The 15,279-nt window shown below is 41.9% G+C and overlaps 1 protein-coding gene across 1 annotated transcript in view; it reads right to left on the bottom strand.

Moving 5' to 3' along the window:
• Positions 1–15,279, bottom strand: part of kcnh8 (potassium voltage-gated channel, subfamily H (eag-related), member 8) — a 545,374-nt gene that overhangs the window by 290,662 nt on the left and 239,433 nt on the right. Inside the window, exon 3 of the mRNA XM_038797843.1 lies at positions 7,606–7,737. Within this exon, the coding sequence (XP_038653771.1) occupies positions 7,606–7,737 (132 nt within the window). The remainder of the gene's footprint in view (positions 1–7,605; positions 7,738–15,279) is intronic.

Genomic DNA, 15,279 nt, shown 5'->3' with positions numbered 1-15,279 from the left:
CACAGTCCACTAGCCACACACTGACAGTCCACTAGCCTCACACTGACAGTCCACTAGCCTCACAATCACAGTCCACTAGCCACACACTGACAGTCCACTAGCCTCACACTGACAGTCCACTAGCCTCACACTGACAGTCCACTAGCCTCACAATCACAGTCCACTAGCCTCATACTGACAGTCCATTAGCCTCACACTGACAGTCCATTAGCCTCACACTGACAGTCCACTAGTCTCACACTGACAGTCCACTAGCCTCACTCTGACAGTCCACTAGCCTCACACTGACAGTCCACTAGCCTCACACTGACAGTCCACTAGCCTCACACTGACAGTCCACTAGCCACACACTGACAGTCCACTAGCCTCACACTGACAGTCCACTAGCCTCACACTGACAGACCACTAGCCTCACACTGACAATCCACTAGCCACACACTGACAGTCCACTAGCCTCACACTGACAGTCCACTATCCTCCACTAGCCTCACACTGACAATCCACTAGCCACACACTGACAGTCCAGTAGCCTCACACTGACAGTCCACTTGCCTCACACCGACAGTCCACTAGCCACACACTGACAGTCCACTAGCCACACACTGACAGTCCACTAGCCACACACTGACAGTCCACTAGCGTCACAGTTACTTCCAATTCTGACATCATGCAGTATGTCAAGTTGTCAAATGAGAAAGACTTCGAAGTAAATGTGTTGGTTTCTATGGGATCATCTTAAGCCTACACTGTAGTTGTCAATGACACAAAGCATCTTGAAGACATAGATCAGCCAGAGAACTACCTGCATTGTATTACTGATGCAAAAATCCAATATTGCTATCAACACCATGGTCCTTTCTGAAGTTTATCAGTCAAACCCAAAGCCTGTCCACCATCTACAAGGCACTTGTCAGTTGTGTGAAGGAATATACCATATTTGTCTGGATGAGTGCAATTCCAATAACACTCAAGAAGCTCAACACCATCCAGGAGAAACCAACCTGTTTGATTGGCACCCATCAACAAATATTCACTCCCTCCACTACTAATGCACATTGGCAGCCGAGTCTATCATCTATAAGATGCACTGCAGTTACTCACCAAGGCTCCTGAGGCAGCATCTTCCAAACCCAGAACCACTGTCATCCAGAAGGATAATGCCAGCAGTCACATGAGAATGCCTCCATTTGGACGTTCCCCTCCAAGCTGCACACCATCCTGACTTGGGAATATATCACTGTTCCTTCACTGTTACTCGTTCAAAATCCTGGAATGACCCCCCTTCCCATTAACAGTACTGTGGATCTACCTACACCACACAAACTGCAGCTGTTAAAGCAAGAAGCTCACCATCACCTTCACAAGGACAGTTAGGGATGGACAACAAATTTTGGGCTTGCCAGTCGCACCCACATTCCTTGAATGAATAAACAATCACTTGTAGTTGTTACAGATGTTCATGACTCTTGCAGACTGACACTGTCTGTGAGGTATAGTAATATTTTAAGAAAAGTGCAAGCCGAACCTACAATGGCTTCCTTTGCATTCTCCCCCTCTCAAAGCCCATCTCCATGGCAACGTAAATCACATAGGCCCTGTACCAGGTAAAAATGCTTGTGAGCTATCCTTCATTCTATCTTGAAACTAACGAGATGGTCTAAAGTATTGTCCTTTATAAATTCTGACATTAACACCTTGTTTCGGAGACCAACAGTCTACCCACCATCAGCACAGATGCTTTGGCCATTGTATACAGGCATGAATATCTTGCACCTTCTGCACAGTAAAACAAACTGCACTCCCGCCCCTCCCATCCCTCCCCCACTTTTTTAATATCCAAGCCACATAGGCTTGCTGCCAGCAGAATTCAGAACAGGTCCCATGACTTTCCTCATTCCTCCATTTTATCCTAAAGATACAGATTTTTAGGGGTTTAAGGTTGGTATTTGAGGCAAACTGACATTTGAAATAAACAATTAATTTTAAAAAAACTACCCAAAGTCTTTGGCTTCCCAATAACTACAGTCACTAGGTTTGTAAATTTAAACACACTTAATTTTTATTAATGACAGTAACGGCAATTAAATAGGCAACAAATACAACTGGTTAATTATTATCTAATTTCCAACTCTCCCCTTCTTTAACTCGCCCGACCCTCTATACACCCACAAGATGGACAAACACAGAGGGGAAAACGGGGTGAAAAAAAAAAATTAAAAGGATAAAAGTCTCTGTTTCAGATAGATGTCTTCCAGTTAGAAGTTCTTTCAGTCTAATCCTCTGTTTGGATGTTTTTGCTTTCAGTCTGTAATGATTTTCATTGTCGATTTTTCAGGGTGTCGAGACTTCTCTGCAGATTCAGAACCAGCGTTTGGAAACATTTGGGAAAACGAGAGAGAGAGCAACATACAATCTATCCTCTCAGCATTCAATAGCTTTTTCTCAGGTTTTCTGAAAACCTCCACCAGGCAGGACCCAATCATTGTCTGTTGCCGGGCAGAATACACTTCTTGGCCAATCCATTGGCAATCGGCCAACCGATCAAAGCAATCTCTCAGGTGCCGTAAAGCCTGAATTCTTCTGTTCAAAATCTAAATCAAAGCACAGTGTAGTCTTTTGCGACTTTCACGTTCCTTACTTTACCTGCTCAATTTAAAGGTATGTATCCATTAAAGATCCACAGACCAGAAACCTTGACGACAAAGTAAAATAAATATGAAATAAGGGAATCAACAGGAAGGGCTTTCGCAGTGTTCAATGTGGAGGAGCACTGGTTCATCAGCTGAGCACAGATGGTAATCAGCAGGAGATTTCCTTGACCATGTTTGACCTGGTGCCATGAGACTTCATGGAGTCCAGAGTTGATGTTGAGGAATCCGAGAGCAACAACCTCTCTCTCTGATAGGTCTATACTGCCGCTGGGACAGGAAATACCCAGGAATGGTGATGGTAGTGTCTGGGAAGGCATGATTCTGTGAGACAGCTCTATCAATTTTGGCACAAGCCCCCCAATGTTAATAAGGAGGACTTTGACAGGTCTGATGGACTGGGTTTGCCGTTACCATTTCTAGTTCCTAGGCCAATGCCAGCTGGTCCACCCAACTATTTTCCTTTTGTTTCCTTTTGAAATGATTGGTTACAGCTAAGTAGCTTGCTAAGTTATTTCAGAGGGCATGTCAGAGTCTACCACATTTCTCTGGGGTCTGGAGTCACATGTAGGCCAGACCAAGGAAGGACAACAAGTTCCCGTCCCTAAAGGACATCAGTAAACCAGATGGGTTCTGACGCCAATCAACAATAGTATTGTGGTTATCATTAGACTTGTAATCCCAGGTGTTCTATTGAATTTGTTCGAGTTCCACAATCTGCCAGGTGCCCAGACCATCACCCTGGGTCACTGCATTATTAGTCCAGCGACAATACCACTGCAGTACCGCCTCCCCTTTAAGGACAACACAGCAGAGTAAGGGTCACATGACCTGTGAGACCAATCAGGATTCATAGTGAGAGAAGCTCCTAGCCAGAGACATTTTGGTAGCTAGCCGCAGACATGAGGTTGCTGTACAATTCTTATTATTAGAATTAATTAATTAATTAATTAATTAATAAGTGAGTGATGCACGATCAATCACTACTGAAGCAAGATTGTAGTCCAATTGAAGGCTTTAATGAACAACTAGTTACCCCAGCAGCTCCGGTACAGAATGACTGCTGTGGGTGAAACACAGACTCTTATGCTCCACCTGCTGGACGGAACCAGCAGGCAGGTTCTACCACTCATACTACAGTATAAGGTACATTCCACCTAGGTACCACAATACCCCTAATATAGCCTATCACAGTGAGGATCTGGAATGAGTTGCCAGAGGCAGTGGTAGAGGCAGGAACAATTTTTTTCCTTTAAAAAACAGTTAGACAGTTACGTGGGCAGGGTGGGTATAGAGGGATTTGGGCCAAATGCGGGCAAGTGGGACTAGCTTAGTAATAGAAACTGGGCAGCATGGACAAGCTGGGCCAAAGGTACTATTTCCATGCTGTAAACATCTATGACTCTATAATAAATACCTTTTGTCTTGACTGATGATCTTAACAACTTTACAAGGCACCTTTACAACTCCTTAAGAAGGCCAAAACTTTGACCAGGCATCGATTTTGATAGGCCCTTTCTCAGAGGTGGGGTAGGCCTTATCATCAGGCCTGCTCCGAGGCAGTCCACCTTGGTTCCCACCTTGGGTTTTCGACTGAGAAGGGCAGACCCAGCTCTTGCACAAACTTTTCCACTGAGAAAATCCAGTTTCCTGCAGACTGACAACTGAAGTGGAAGTGTCAGGTCATGTGTTGAGATTTTTCACGGATGTTTCTGCCTCTTCAACAAAAGTTTTTTCTCCAGGTGAATCACACCGTGGCCTCTTGGCGGCCTCCCACTGATTCACTCCCCCTGGGAAAGCTTAATCAAGCAATCCCTGGGGAGCTGCATATAAACACCTTCCAGCACTTGTTCCAGATCCAACTGAGGGAGTGTCAGCCAGAAGGTCTGCTCCAAGGTTCTCAGAGGGAGCCCTCACCATGCTCCCTCTCCAGGGACTGCCTACGAATGTAGCCATGGTAGAGGGGCAGACAGTTGGGTCGGACGATCCCCTCGGTTGCCCGCTGCCTGGACCTGTTTTGGCAAGCATTTAAAAGAATTTTTGTTTGCATTTGTGGATTTGTGTGGTTTCCGACTGAAATTTCTCAATTTCAATGGGAATTGCTGGCTTGTTCATAGTTTCCGTCAAAACCAATGCTATAAAGCTTCTTACTCATGCAAGTGTTATACAGTGCAAAAAAGGCACTGGGAATTTTGTAGGGGGCAAACTAAATTCAATACAAAAGGGTTACTTTACAGTGTTTAGCCAGTTATCCCGGAATTCCATGAAGTGCAGCACGGTCCTATTGATGCCAATTTATTTTGTTCCACATTCTAACTTTGCAGGAGAGGAAATAGCTTTGCTCGATATCCTCTAAAGCCTGCCATCACTGTCAGCATTATTCATTTTCTCAAACTGTGCAGCACAGCACTCTCCACCAGCCATAGTCTATAATTTTCACCTGCTCAGAAAGAAAGGCCAAGAACAAGTCATATATTTTTGGAATATAATCAATTTCATGACACTGAATGTCTTAAAAAGGTCACTTAAACAGACTTACATATCTTGTTATGAATGATCAATTTAAAGTTTTTTTTTAAAAAGAACATTTCAATTTAAGAAGCTTGGCAGGGACACATTTAATTTTGCTGCTAAAAGGAATTGTTGATCAAGATACATTTAGCCGTAATGGTTTGAGAACATAGATTTGGAGACAACATATTGACATGGATGGGAATTGGTTAGGTGGTATAAAATAGTGCTTGGACTTATATCGGCAGGACATAACAAGTGTTATCTTTTGGGGTGAATTTGTATCACTACATTTTCATTTTCCATTATATTTTGTAATTCAAAAATAAAGGGATGGAGAGCCTTATAACCAAGTTTACTGACAAAGTTAAGTGGCACAGTAAGTACTGCAGATGGGATCAGAAAGTTACAAAAGGATATTGAGAGATGAGTGGTAAAAACTGTGAAAGGTGGAGTTGAATGTAGGAAGGATAAAGTTATCTTGGATCTTTGGACCTAAGATCAGAATTTTTTTTATGTGGGTAGAAGTTATGAATTGTGGATGAGCAATTATTTAGGAGCCCAGGTGAGCTGGTGGACATGGGCAAGATCTAATTTTAAAAGGTAAATAGAATGTTAGCCTTTGTTCTCAGAGAGCTGGAACATGAAAGGGTAGAAATTATATTGCAGTTGTACAGAGCTCTGGTTAGACCCCATTTCGGGAACTATATTCAGTTAGGACACTACTGAATCATAGAATTTTTAGAATTTACAGTGCAGAAGGAGGCCACTCGGCCCATCGAGTCTGCATCGGCTCTTGGAAAGAGCACCCTACCCGAGGTCAACACTTCCACCCTATCCCCATAACCCAGTAACCCTACCCAACACTAAGGGCAATTTTGGACACTAAGGGCAATTTATTGCGGCCAATCCACCTAACCTGCACATCTTTGGACTGTGGGAGGAAACCGGAGCACCCGGAGGAAACCCACGCACACACGGGGAGGACGTGCAGAATGTGAGAGAATGTCGTGCAGATTCACCAGAATAACACCAGGGCTAAAAAGTGCTAAATGATGAAGACAAATTGAATAGATGAGGCACATATTCCATTGATTAGAATTTTAAGAGATCATCTAATTTTCTGTTTGTGTTTATTTGTGCTGCAACACTAGGGGGAGCTCTCCCTGCAAGTGCACAGTTGCAGTCTCAGTGCCAGTATCAGTGTTAGATTTTCCATTACAACTGGCAGCATTAAAACAAATAAGTTGACTTGACACAGACTAACAATAAAGTTCAACTTAATCATTAATAGGCCTGTGCAGTCCTTAGCCAATTGCAAGTTCTTGTATTTAGTCCACCCAACAGCAATTAGCAATTTTTTCCTCTGTAAAACATGTTTCTGATAATCCAATAAATGATGAAGATATATAATCAGGAAATGTTATTCCAATATGGAGATTATAATTTTCATTGCAAGGATAATTTTTGGTAAACATCACTTAAAATTTTTTTGACTAAAATGAAAAAAATTACCCAAGGTGGGACTCGAAATGATGATCGAGACAAGTCCCATTATGTACCAATTTAACTACCTGGGTTGTGTAAAGTTTATGTGCACAATGCCTCAACACACTAGATCTAAAGATGTAGCACTCACATAAATTCTCATTGAGATTGTGAACCCATCACAGATTGTGATCTGGCATGATGTGTAGCTGACAAATTATTTTCTTCCAAATGCAACAGTGGACTTCCCATATAATGCCACTCGCTGCTATTACTAGCAACACACACATGTCGGAATTGATTTTTAACATTGGAATGCCCATGGAAAATGGTTACATTGCAGGTTCCAATGCAATGTGAGACTACATGGCATTTGATAGTTCCAAACTCCTGCTGCCAACCTGAAATGCCTCAGGAGCAGTTGTACATTTTCCAGCAGTCACAGTGTGGGCCAAGTCGTGTCAAGGAAGGCACATAGGGCGTCGCTGCAGGGGTGGCAATTGCTGCCTGGGGGCTCTTATATGGCCACAGGATTTTTGTGAAGTTGGAAAGACTCAGTGGACCTTTAAAAATGGCAGGATGTCGCGCCCACATTTCCAACAATTCAACTTTTGCTGATAGGGGATATCCAAACTCAGCAGGGCCTTTGAACTCAGTGCTGAGTTCAAACAGACCCATCCTGGCTGTTGCCAGGGCCTTGATTCGCAGTGGAGGAGTTAGGAGGCTGAAGGCTTTAAAGACAATTAACTGAGGTTTGACGTAATTTCAGAATGTGGTATATGCTTTGGACAGCTATAACTGAAAATAAACAAACCAGCAAGAGCAGATTATTCATTGCCAGTTTTCTTTTTCTGCAAAGTAATTTATTATTGCATTTTACATGGAACCTGTGGCAATAAGAAGAACCAAGTGCCGCTGCCTCGAATAACTAGGGAACGTTTCATGATGAAACACTGACCTTCCTTTTTATCCTCCTGGGCAACCTTCACTTTGGTAACGGTGATGTCTTTGAAGGATGCCAAAAAAAGAACTACATCGCCTTTCTCATTTTTAATTGGCACAACATCAAGTAGGCACCAGAAAGAATTACCTGTGAAGATTAATCAGAACATTTATCATTATAGGCTACTTTCTGTCACATTTTAAAATTTCAACTGCACACAAATTGCAAAAGAATTGCCGAGGGCAAACAAACACTTGCAAAGATTATAGAAAAGAGCATTTTATTTTAGCTAACCTTCAGCTGAAGCAATGTATGTTTTATGATTGTTAATTATACTGATAATATAATAATATAGAATTTGTTTTTTGCCCTGACACGTTTACCTTCCTGAGTCTAAGTGACAGAAGGCAGTAGGATGGATAGGCAACATCCATGAGGAGATATCTGAAACAATCCATATTAACAACAAAAAGAGGCTTAATTAGCAATAATGATTGGCGATAATGCAGGGTCAATCTTTACTTTGTAGAAAGCCAAATTTATTGAAGATATTTTTCTTGTAATTACCTGAAGATGCAGGGAAACAATTCAATCAAATGAATAACATAAACTCAAGCGAAAACACCCACATGAATGATCAATATTTAGGTAAATATTAGCTTCTAATTTCAATCCTTACAGTGTGCTTATTATCACTCTTCAGAATCAGTCTCCCATTATTTGCTGCCCAGACAAACTGAGGTATATATGTTCCTCACAAGGCAGCCGTCACCTATCCTTACTATCGAAGGCAAGTGTTCCATGATCAATGCACAAAAAGATTTGTCCCCTCATCCAAAATACCTTTTCAAAATCATGGCATGGACAATTACTACAAAAGCATTGGACCTGTGGTCAAACTGCATCATTTAAATTCTATTTGGTTAAACTCCCTAAGATAGGTAGATGTGAGCAGAAGAAAATAGAAGTCTGAATGCGGGTTCTACAATTATCACTTTATCCCAAAGACTGTCTTTAATTCCATAGAATTAAAAGAAAACCTCCTGTGCAGCATTGAAATGCTCCTAATCAAAGTCACAAATGACATTCTTTGTTACTGCGGCTATAGCGCGCTGTCTCTTTTCATCCCTTGTGACCTGTCGACACCCTTTGACACAGTTGTCACACCATTCTTCGTCAATGCCTCTGTTGTCCGGAGTAACACTACCCTCACCTATTTTCATTCTTACCTATTCAGCCAAAGCCAGAGAATCTAATGCAATGATTTCCCTCTGTGCACCTTTTGGAATCACAGTAAAGGATCTGTAATTGCATAACCCCCTTATTTCCATTTATATGCTGCTCCATGTTGACATTATCAGAGTTAGACTGCCAAGTTAGGGGGAGGCAATGCCACCAGACTAGAAATCTAGAGGGCCAGGTTAATGCTCTGGAGGGCAGCACGGTAGCACAGTGGTTAGCACTATTGCTTCACAGCGCAAGAGTCCCAGGTTTCATACCTGCTTGGGTCACTGTGCGGAGTCTGCACGTTCTCCCCGAGTCTGTGTGGGTTTCCTACGGGTGCTCTGGTTTCTTCCCACAGTCCAAAGATGCGCAGGTTAGATGGATTGGCCATGCTAAATTACCCTTAGGTTAGATAGGGTTGCAGGGTTACGGGATAGGGTGGAGGGTGGGGTTAAGTAGGGTGCTCTTTCGAAGAGCCGGTTCAGACTTGATGGGCCTAATGGCCTCCTTCTACACTGTAAATTCTATGAAATCTATGACACAGATTTGAACCCCATAATAGCAGCTAGGGGTTTAAAGTCAGTTAATAAATTCACAGTAACTTAATTGTAGTAAGCCTACATAAATAAAAGATTATTAAAAAATCTGAAATTCGGAAGCTCTCATCTTGGTAATAGTTGCTGTGAAACCATTATTGCTCAAAAAACCCAGCTGGTTCACTGATGTTCTTCAGAGAAGTAAATAAGTTATCCTTGCCTGGACTGGCCTACATGTGACTCCAGACCATCAGCAGTATGGTTGACTCTTAAATGGCCTCGTAAACCACTCAGTTGTATAAAATCACTAAAAAGTCTACAAAAAGGAATGAAATCAGATGCATCACCAGACATCGACCTAGGCATTGGGAATGACAACGGAAAACCCAGCCCTGTGGATCCTGCAAAGTCCTCCTTGTGAACATTTTTGTGATTCTTATGCAGGAAATGGACACAACCATCACCGTCCTTGGTTATGTCCAGACACACAGAGGTGGTGCCATGGCAGTAGAAATTTGGGAGGGAATTGCTCTAGGAGTTCTCAACATCAACTCTGGACCCCATGAAGTTTCCTGGCATCAGTTCAAACATAGGCAAAAAACCTCTGATTACCCCTCCCCCACATCCACTGTCCTCGAATGATGAATCAGTGGAGTTGGACAGTTTGCAGTGTTATGAGTCCAGGCCAGAACTCCAATTTTGGTTATAACTCCATATTAGAACCCAACTATTTGCATTTGATAAAACCATGAGGAAATGTTAATGCACCACAGGATTGAGAGCATGACCAGCAGACAGCTTTTATATTAAAACTAATTTTTATTTGAACACAGAATTAAGCATATTAGCAACAAAGGAATAGCTTTAAGTTAACAGGTACAACATCTTAATTTACTTCCTGAAACCTGACTCTACATTTCAATTAAGCAACACAAATATTTAAAATGCCACTTATGCAGAAAGTTGACAACTAGGTTTTACTTACTTACCTAGGTGCAGATTCCTTGGAGAGATAGACCATTTTCAGGACCAAGTTGAAAACCTCCTGCTCATCTTAAAATCCTGGAAGCAACTACTTTGTCCAGGCAAACCGATCCCCTCCCGTTAACTACACTGCTGCACGCAAAACACACAGCATTCTTTTTTCTCTTGTTACAAGATGTGTCTTGATTTGTTTAGCCAGACACAAACTGTTACAACATTACATTAGCTCTTTATCTTTAAACAAGTAAAATGGCTTTTAATGTCTATTATCAAAACACTTTCCCTTCAAAAATTACTGATGACCTCACTTTTCGTCGCAACTCTAGCAGACGTACCATCTGTAAGCATTCTAAGATAGGTTTTAATAATATTACTGCAAAAATACAAATTATGAGTATGACAATTTCTTATATCCACTTAAAGTAAATGAACCAGCAGTATAAAAAATGGCTTCATTTTCCATGTTAGATATTCCATTCTTCTGCCATTTCAAAGTTGTGATAGAGCATTTGCAATTAGGTTCTCTCTTCCCTTCGTTTGATGTGAATTCAGCTTCCCTTGAAAAAATAACTAACAGGCTTTTCCGTCCCTTCTTTATCCTCCTGGAATAACACAGCACCAATGCCCATGTCACTCTCATCAATGGACACCTTAAATTGCTTGTCATAATACGTTGTCACCAAAACTGATGCTGTGGTGAACACAGTTTTGAAATGATCAAATGCCTCCTGACATTCTGACATCCATTCAAATTTCCTGTTCTTTTTAAAAAGTTCAGCCAATGGAGCAACCACCTTGCTAAAATTTGGCACAAGTTTTCTGTAGTAATCACTCATGCCACAAATCTCAAACCGTCACTTCTCATTGACGGTATGGGGAACTCACCATTAGCTTTTGTTTTCACGCTCCATGGGGCCATCTGACCATGTCCAACAGTATAGCCTGAGAATGTGAGTTGGGCTTTCGCAAAAACACTTTTAGTCAAGCTTACCACCAAGCCAGCCTTTGCACGGTAGCACTGTGGGTAGCACTGTTGCTTCACAGCCCCAGGGTCCCAGGTTCGATTCCCGGCTTGAGTCACTGTCTGTGTGAAGTCTGCACGTTCTCTCCGTTTCTGCATGGGCTTTCCCTAGATGCTCCGCTTTCCTTCCACAAGTCCCGAAAGACGTGCTGATAGGTAATTTTGACATTCTGAATTCTCCCTCTGTATAACCGAACAGGCGCCAGAATGTGGTGACACGAGGCTTTTCACAGTAACTTCATTGCAGTGTTAATGTAAGTCTACTTGTCCAGAAATAACCCTATTGGTTAGTCTTTGGAATGTTGCTGCGGCATTTTTCATCACAAACAACATGACTTTAAATGGATACAGACCATTTGGTGTTACTAAAGCTGAAACTGCCTTCGCCATTTCCGATAAAGCTACTTGCCAGTATCCTTGAGTAGGTCAATTTTGGTAATGAAATTTGCTTGTGTTAGGATACCAGACCAGACTCCAACATTTGTTTGGATACCAGTCGAGAACCGCAAAATTTCCTTTTTTTAAATTTGTATAACTGTGAAGAAAGGATACTTCATCCCATGCACGCTGACTCTGACCAATAGGGAACTTTTAAGTTAAAACAAACTCTAATTTAGACACAAAATTAACCACATTAACATCAGTGAAGTAGCTTTACAATTATCAGTTAAACAGTTCTTAAACACAAACAAAAATTTAAATTTACTATCTATACCTGCTACTAACTCCAAGTAAGCAACCCAACACAGTTCAAATACCACTTATAAATAAAGTTAACAAACCAGATTTACGTGCTTAGCTGTATGGAGACCTTTGGAGAGAGTTCCTTTCAAGAGCTGGTTAAATGCACTTCTGCTCAGCATTTGTCAAAACTACTGTTCAACTTAAAATCCTTCTGTCTTGTCAGACTCAAAATCAATGGCAAACTGCAAAACTACAGATATACCTGTCTGTTCACATTAATTACATCATCTTTATCCCACCAAGATGTCACATTGCCTGCTTATCTAGGACTAAATACAACCCCTCCTAAATGATATACTCTCCAGGGAATCTCTAGCAATCATAACAATACCCCATTAGCCATTTTTCTGTAACCAAGTAGTTGGAATCAATCATGACTTCACCTTTTACAACTCCTTAATTACAACTTTAACAGTCACACAGTTTGGATACCTTAACCTAGGTTATTTAATAATATTACTGCAGCAAATGTATACCTTAACCCAGACATTTAATAACATTACTGCCACAAATATAAAATATAATATATAACAATTTCTACATTCATCACACTTGTCCACCTTTTCAATGGAGTCTTCCAAACAAGGACTATGATACAAATCCGACTTCATGACTGCATTCACTTTCCAATAATCTACACAGAACCGTTATGTTGTATTTGGTTTTGAAGCTATCACAGAAGGTGAGCTCCAATCACTGCAACTTTGTTCAATGATATAATTCTTAAGCATACTTTCAATCTCCTTTTAAAGCTTGCTAACTTGCATGGATTCAGTCTATACAGATGTTGCTGAATTGGAATAGAATCTCCTACATCTACATCATATATAATTGCCCTTGTACTTCCTATTTTGTTCCCACATATTGCTCCATGTGATTGCAATATCACTTTCAGGTCACTTTCATTTTCCTCCAAAAGGTAATTCAGTAATTTAGCCAACTTTCTTATAACTTTCTCGTTGTCCAATCTAATTTGAGGAATGTCCAATTTAGAATGCCTGGATTTATCTCTTCTCCCTGAGTTATAACTACTAACACATCCTCCTGCTTCCCCTCCCTATTAAAACCATGTTTTGAACATATGGATATGACACACTCTGTGAGTGTGATTGGATTTTTCTGGGGTGTCCGTACTTGATTAACTACACTACAATCCTCTTAGATATAATATTTGGTAAAGGAATGGCTTCCGAACATCTAGTAGATGCAATCATTGTAGTCAGTAAATATGGATTTCTAATTTTTGGCTTTGGAAGGGGTCCCATACAATCAAATAGGACCCTCGTAAAATGTTCCTCAAATGCTGGACTGGATATGCTGGTTGGATTACTGCTTGAGATTTTTCTATCACCTGACACAAATGACATGCATGACAAAGTCACATCCAAAGATGTGAACGAGAGGTCATGGACATAAATTGAGAAATGGTAGATTTAATGAGGAATGACTTCTCACAGTGAATTTGTGGAATGAGAAGGAGATAGATATATTTCTGATTAAAAAAACAGGTTAAAGGGATGTGGGCAACAGGTGGGGAGGTGGTTTTGAAACCAGGAAGAGATTAGCCATGATCTGATTGATGGCGGAGCAGACTCGAAGAGCTGCATTGCCTACTTCTGCTTCTAATTCCTATGTTCCTATTTGCAGGTTAGATGGATTGGCTACGCTAGAAATTGCCCCTTAGTATCCAAAGATGTGCAGGTTAGGTCGGCTTATGGGCTTATGGGGTTAGGGCGGGGAAGTTGGCCTAGGTAGGGTGCTCTTTCAGAAAGTCGGTGCAGACTCGATGTGCTATATGTCCTCCCTCTGCAAGTGTAACAGTTCTATGGCACATCCTAATGTCGTCCAGGCCAATAAAAATGTTTTTGCATTTTCTCTTAACTGTTCTTTACTCCTAAATACCTCCCTATTGGAACCACATCAGTAATATAACTTGATGAACTTCTGCCCATTTGTCATCTCCCGGAACATGTAAAGGTCTCCACTTTCTCATTAATTATTTCTGATGTAATAACACTGCTTTACACTCAGATTCTATTTCTGTTTAGGCTTTCTGATACAACTGTTTTATCTCTGAATCATTCTGTTGTATCTCTACCAACTTTACTGAACTAAAGATATCAGCTTCATCCTGCACATGCTTTTGTTGTTCATCAACAATCTGCTCAAAGATTGTTTCTGATAATGGAACTACAGCCTCTCTATCTTCACTCCTTCATTTCTCCCATCTCACACCTGTGGCTTTGTGACCCTGTTACCAGATAATCTGAAAACACATGAGGAAATTGCTTCTTGCAACACATCAGTTGCTTGACTTTGCACCGACTTTTCAACAACAGTAGACATCACTCCTACTTTTGATTCAGCTATTTCATTACCCAGGATAAACTGTACCCCTGAAAAAGGTCATTTCTCTATTTCCCCTACCACCACTTTGCCACTTTTCACCGGAGTCCCTCACCTTACATAATGAAATACAACTCACTTCACCATTAATTCCACATGTTACCATGTTTCCTGGCAACACGCCTTCTGAACTTCATGACGGAGGGCTACAGTGGCCTGGCGTGTGGGAAAGGCGTGTAGCCAGAGAGGCCGGCCCGCCGATTGGTGGGCCCCGATCGCTGGCCAGGCCACATCGGAGCCTCCCCCCCCCCCCCCCTTGCAGGCTCAGCCCCCCCCCCCCCCATATAGACCACCACCCGACCCTTCAACGCCGAGGTCACGCTGGCTCAGAGCAGGTTAGAACAGCACCGGCGGGACTCAATTTATTTTGTGGCCGCTCGGCCATCCGTGCCGGTGAATCGGTGGGCTGGCCGTCTACAACGGCCCGCAACCGGCGCCGCGCCAACCATGCCGGCGCCAATCCGCTCTGTGGAGAATCATGTGCTGGCGGCAGAGCGTCGTGGCCCGGCTGCGGGGAATCTCCGGCCTGGCCCAGGGCTGGGAGAATCCTGCCCCATATATCCTTATCTCTCACCATTAAAGAGTGACTTGCTCCTGTATCACTTAAGGTTTTAACAGTCTTATCTACTCCACTTTGCACACATAAGAAAACCTTACCCTCACAGATAAAACCTTTTAAAAGATCTGACTAACACTTCACTAGCTCTATCTATTAATTTTCATTGAATCAACAATACCCACTTGATTTTTGGCCAATACATCTGTTTTGCTACT

This window comes from Scyliorhinus canicula, chromosome 5 (assembly GCF_902713615.1).
Source record: "Scyliorhinus canicula chromosome 5, sScyCan1.1, whole genome shotgun sequence".
Lineage (NCBI taxonomy): Eukaryota > Metazoa > Chordata > Chondrichthyes > Carcharhiniformes > Scyliorhinidae > Scyliorhinus > Scyliorhinus canicula.
Note: the sequence above shows the minus strand (reverse complement) of the source record. Positions and strands in the feature narration are given on the sequence as shown.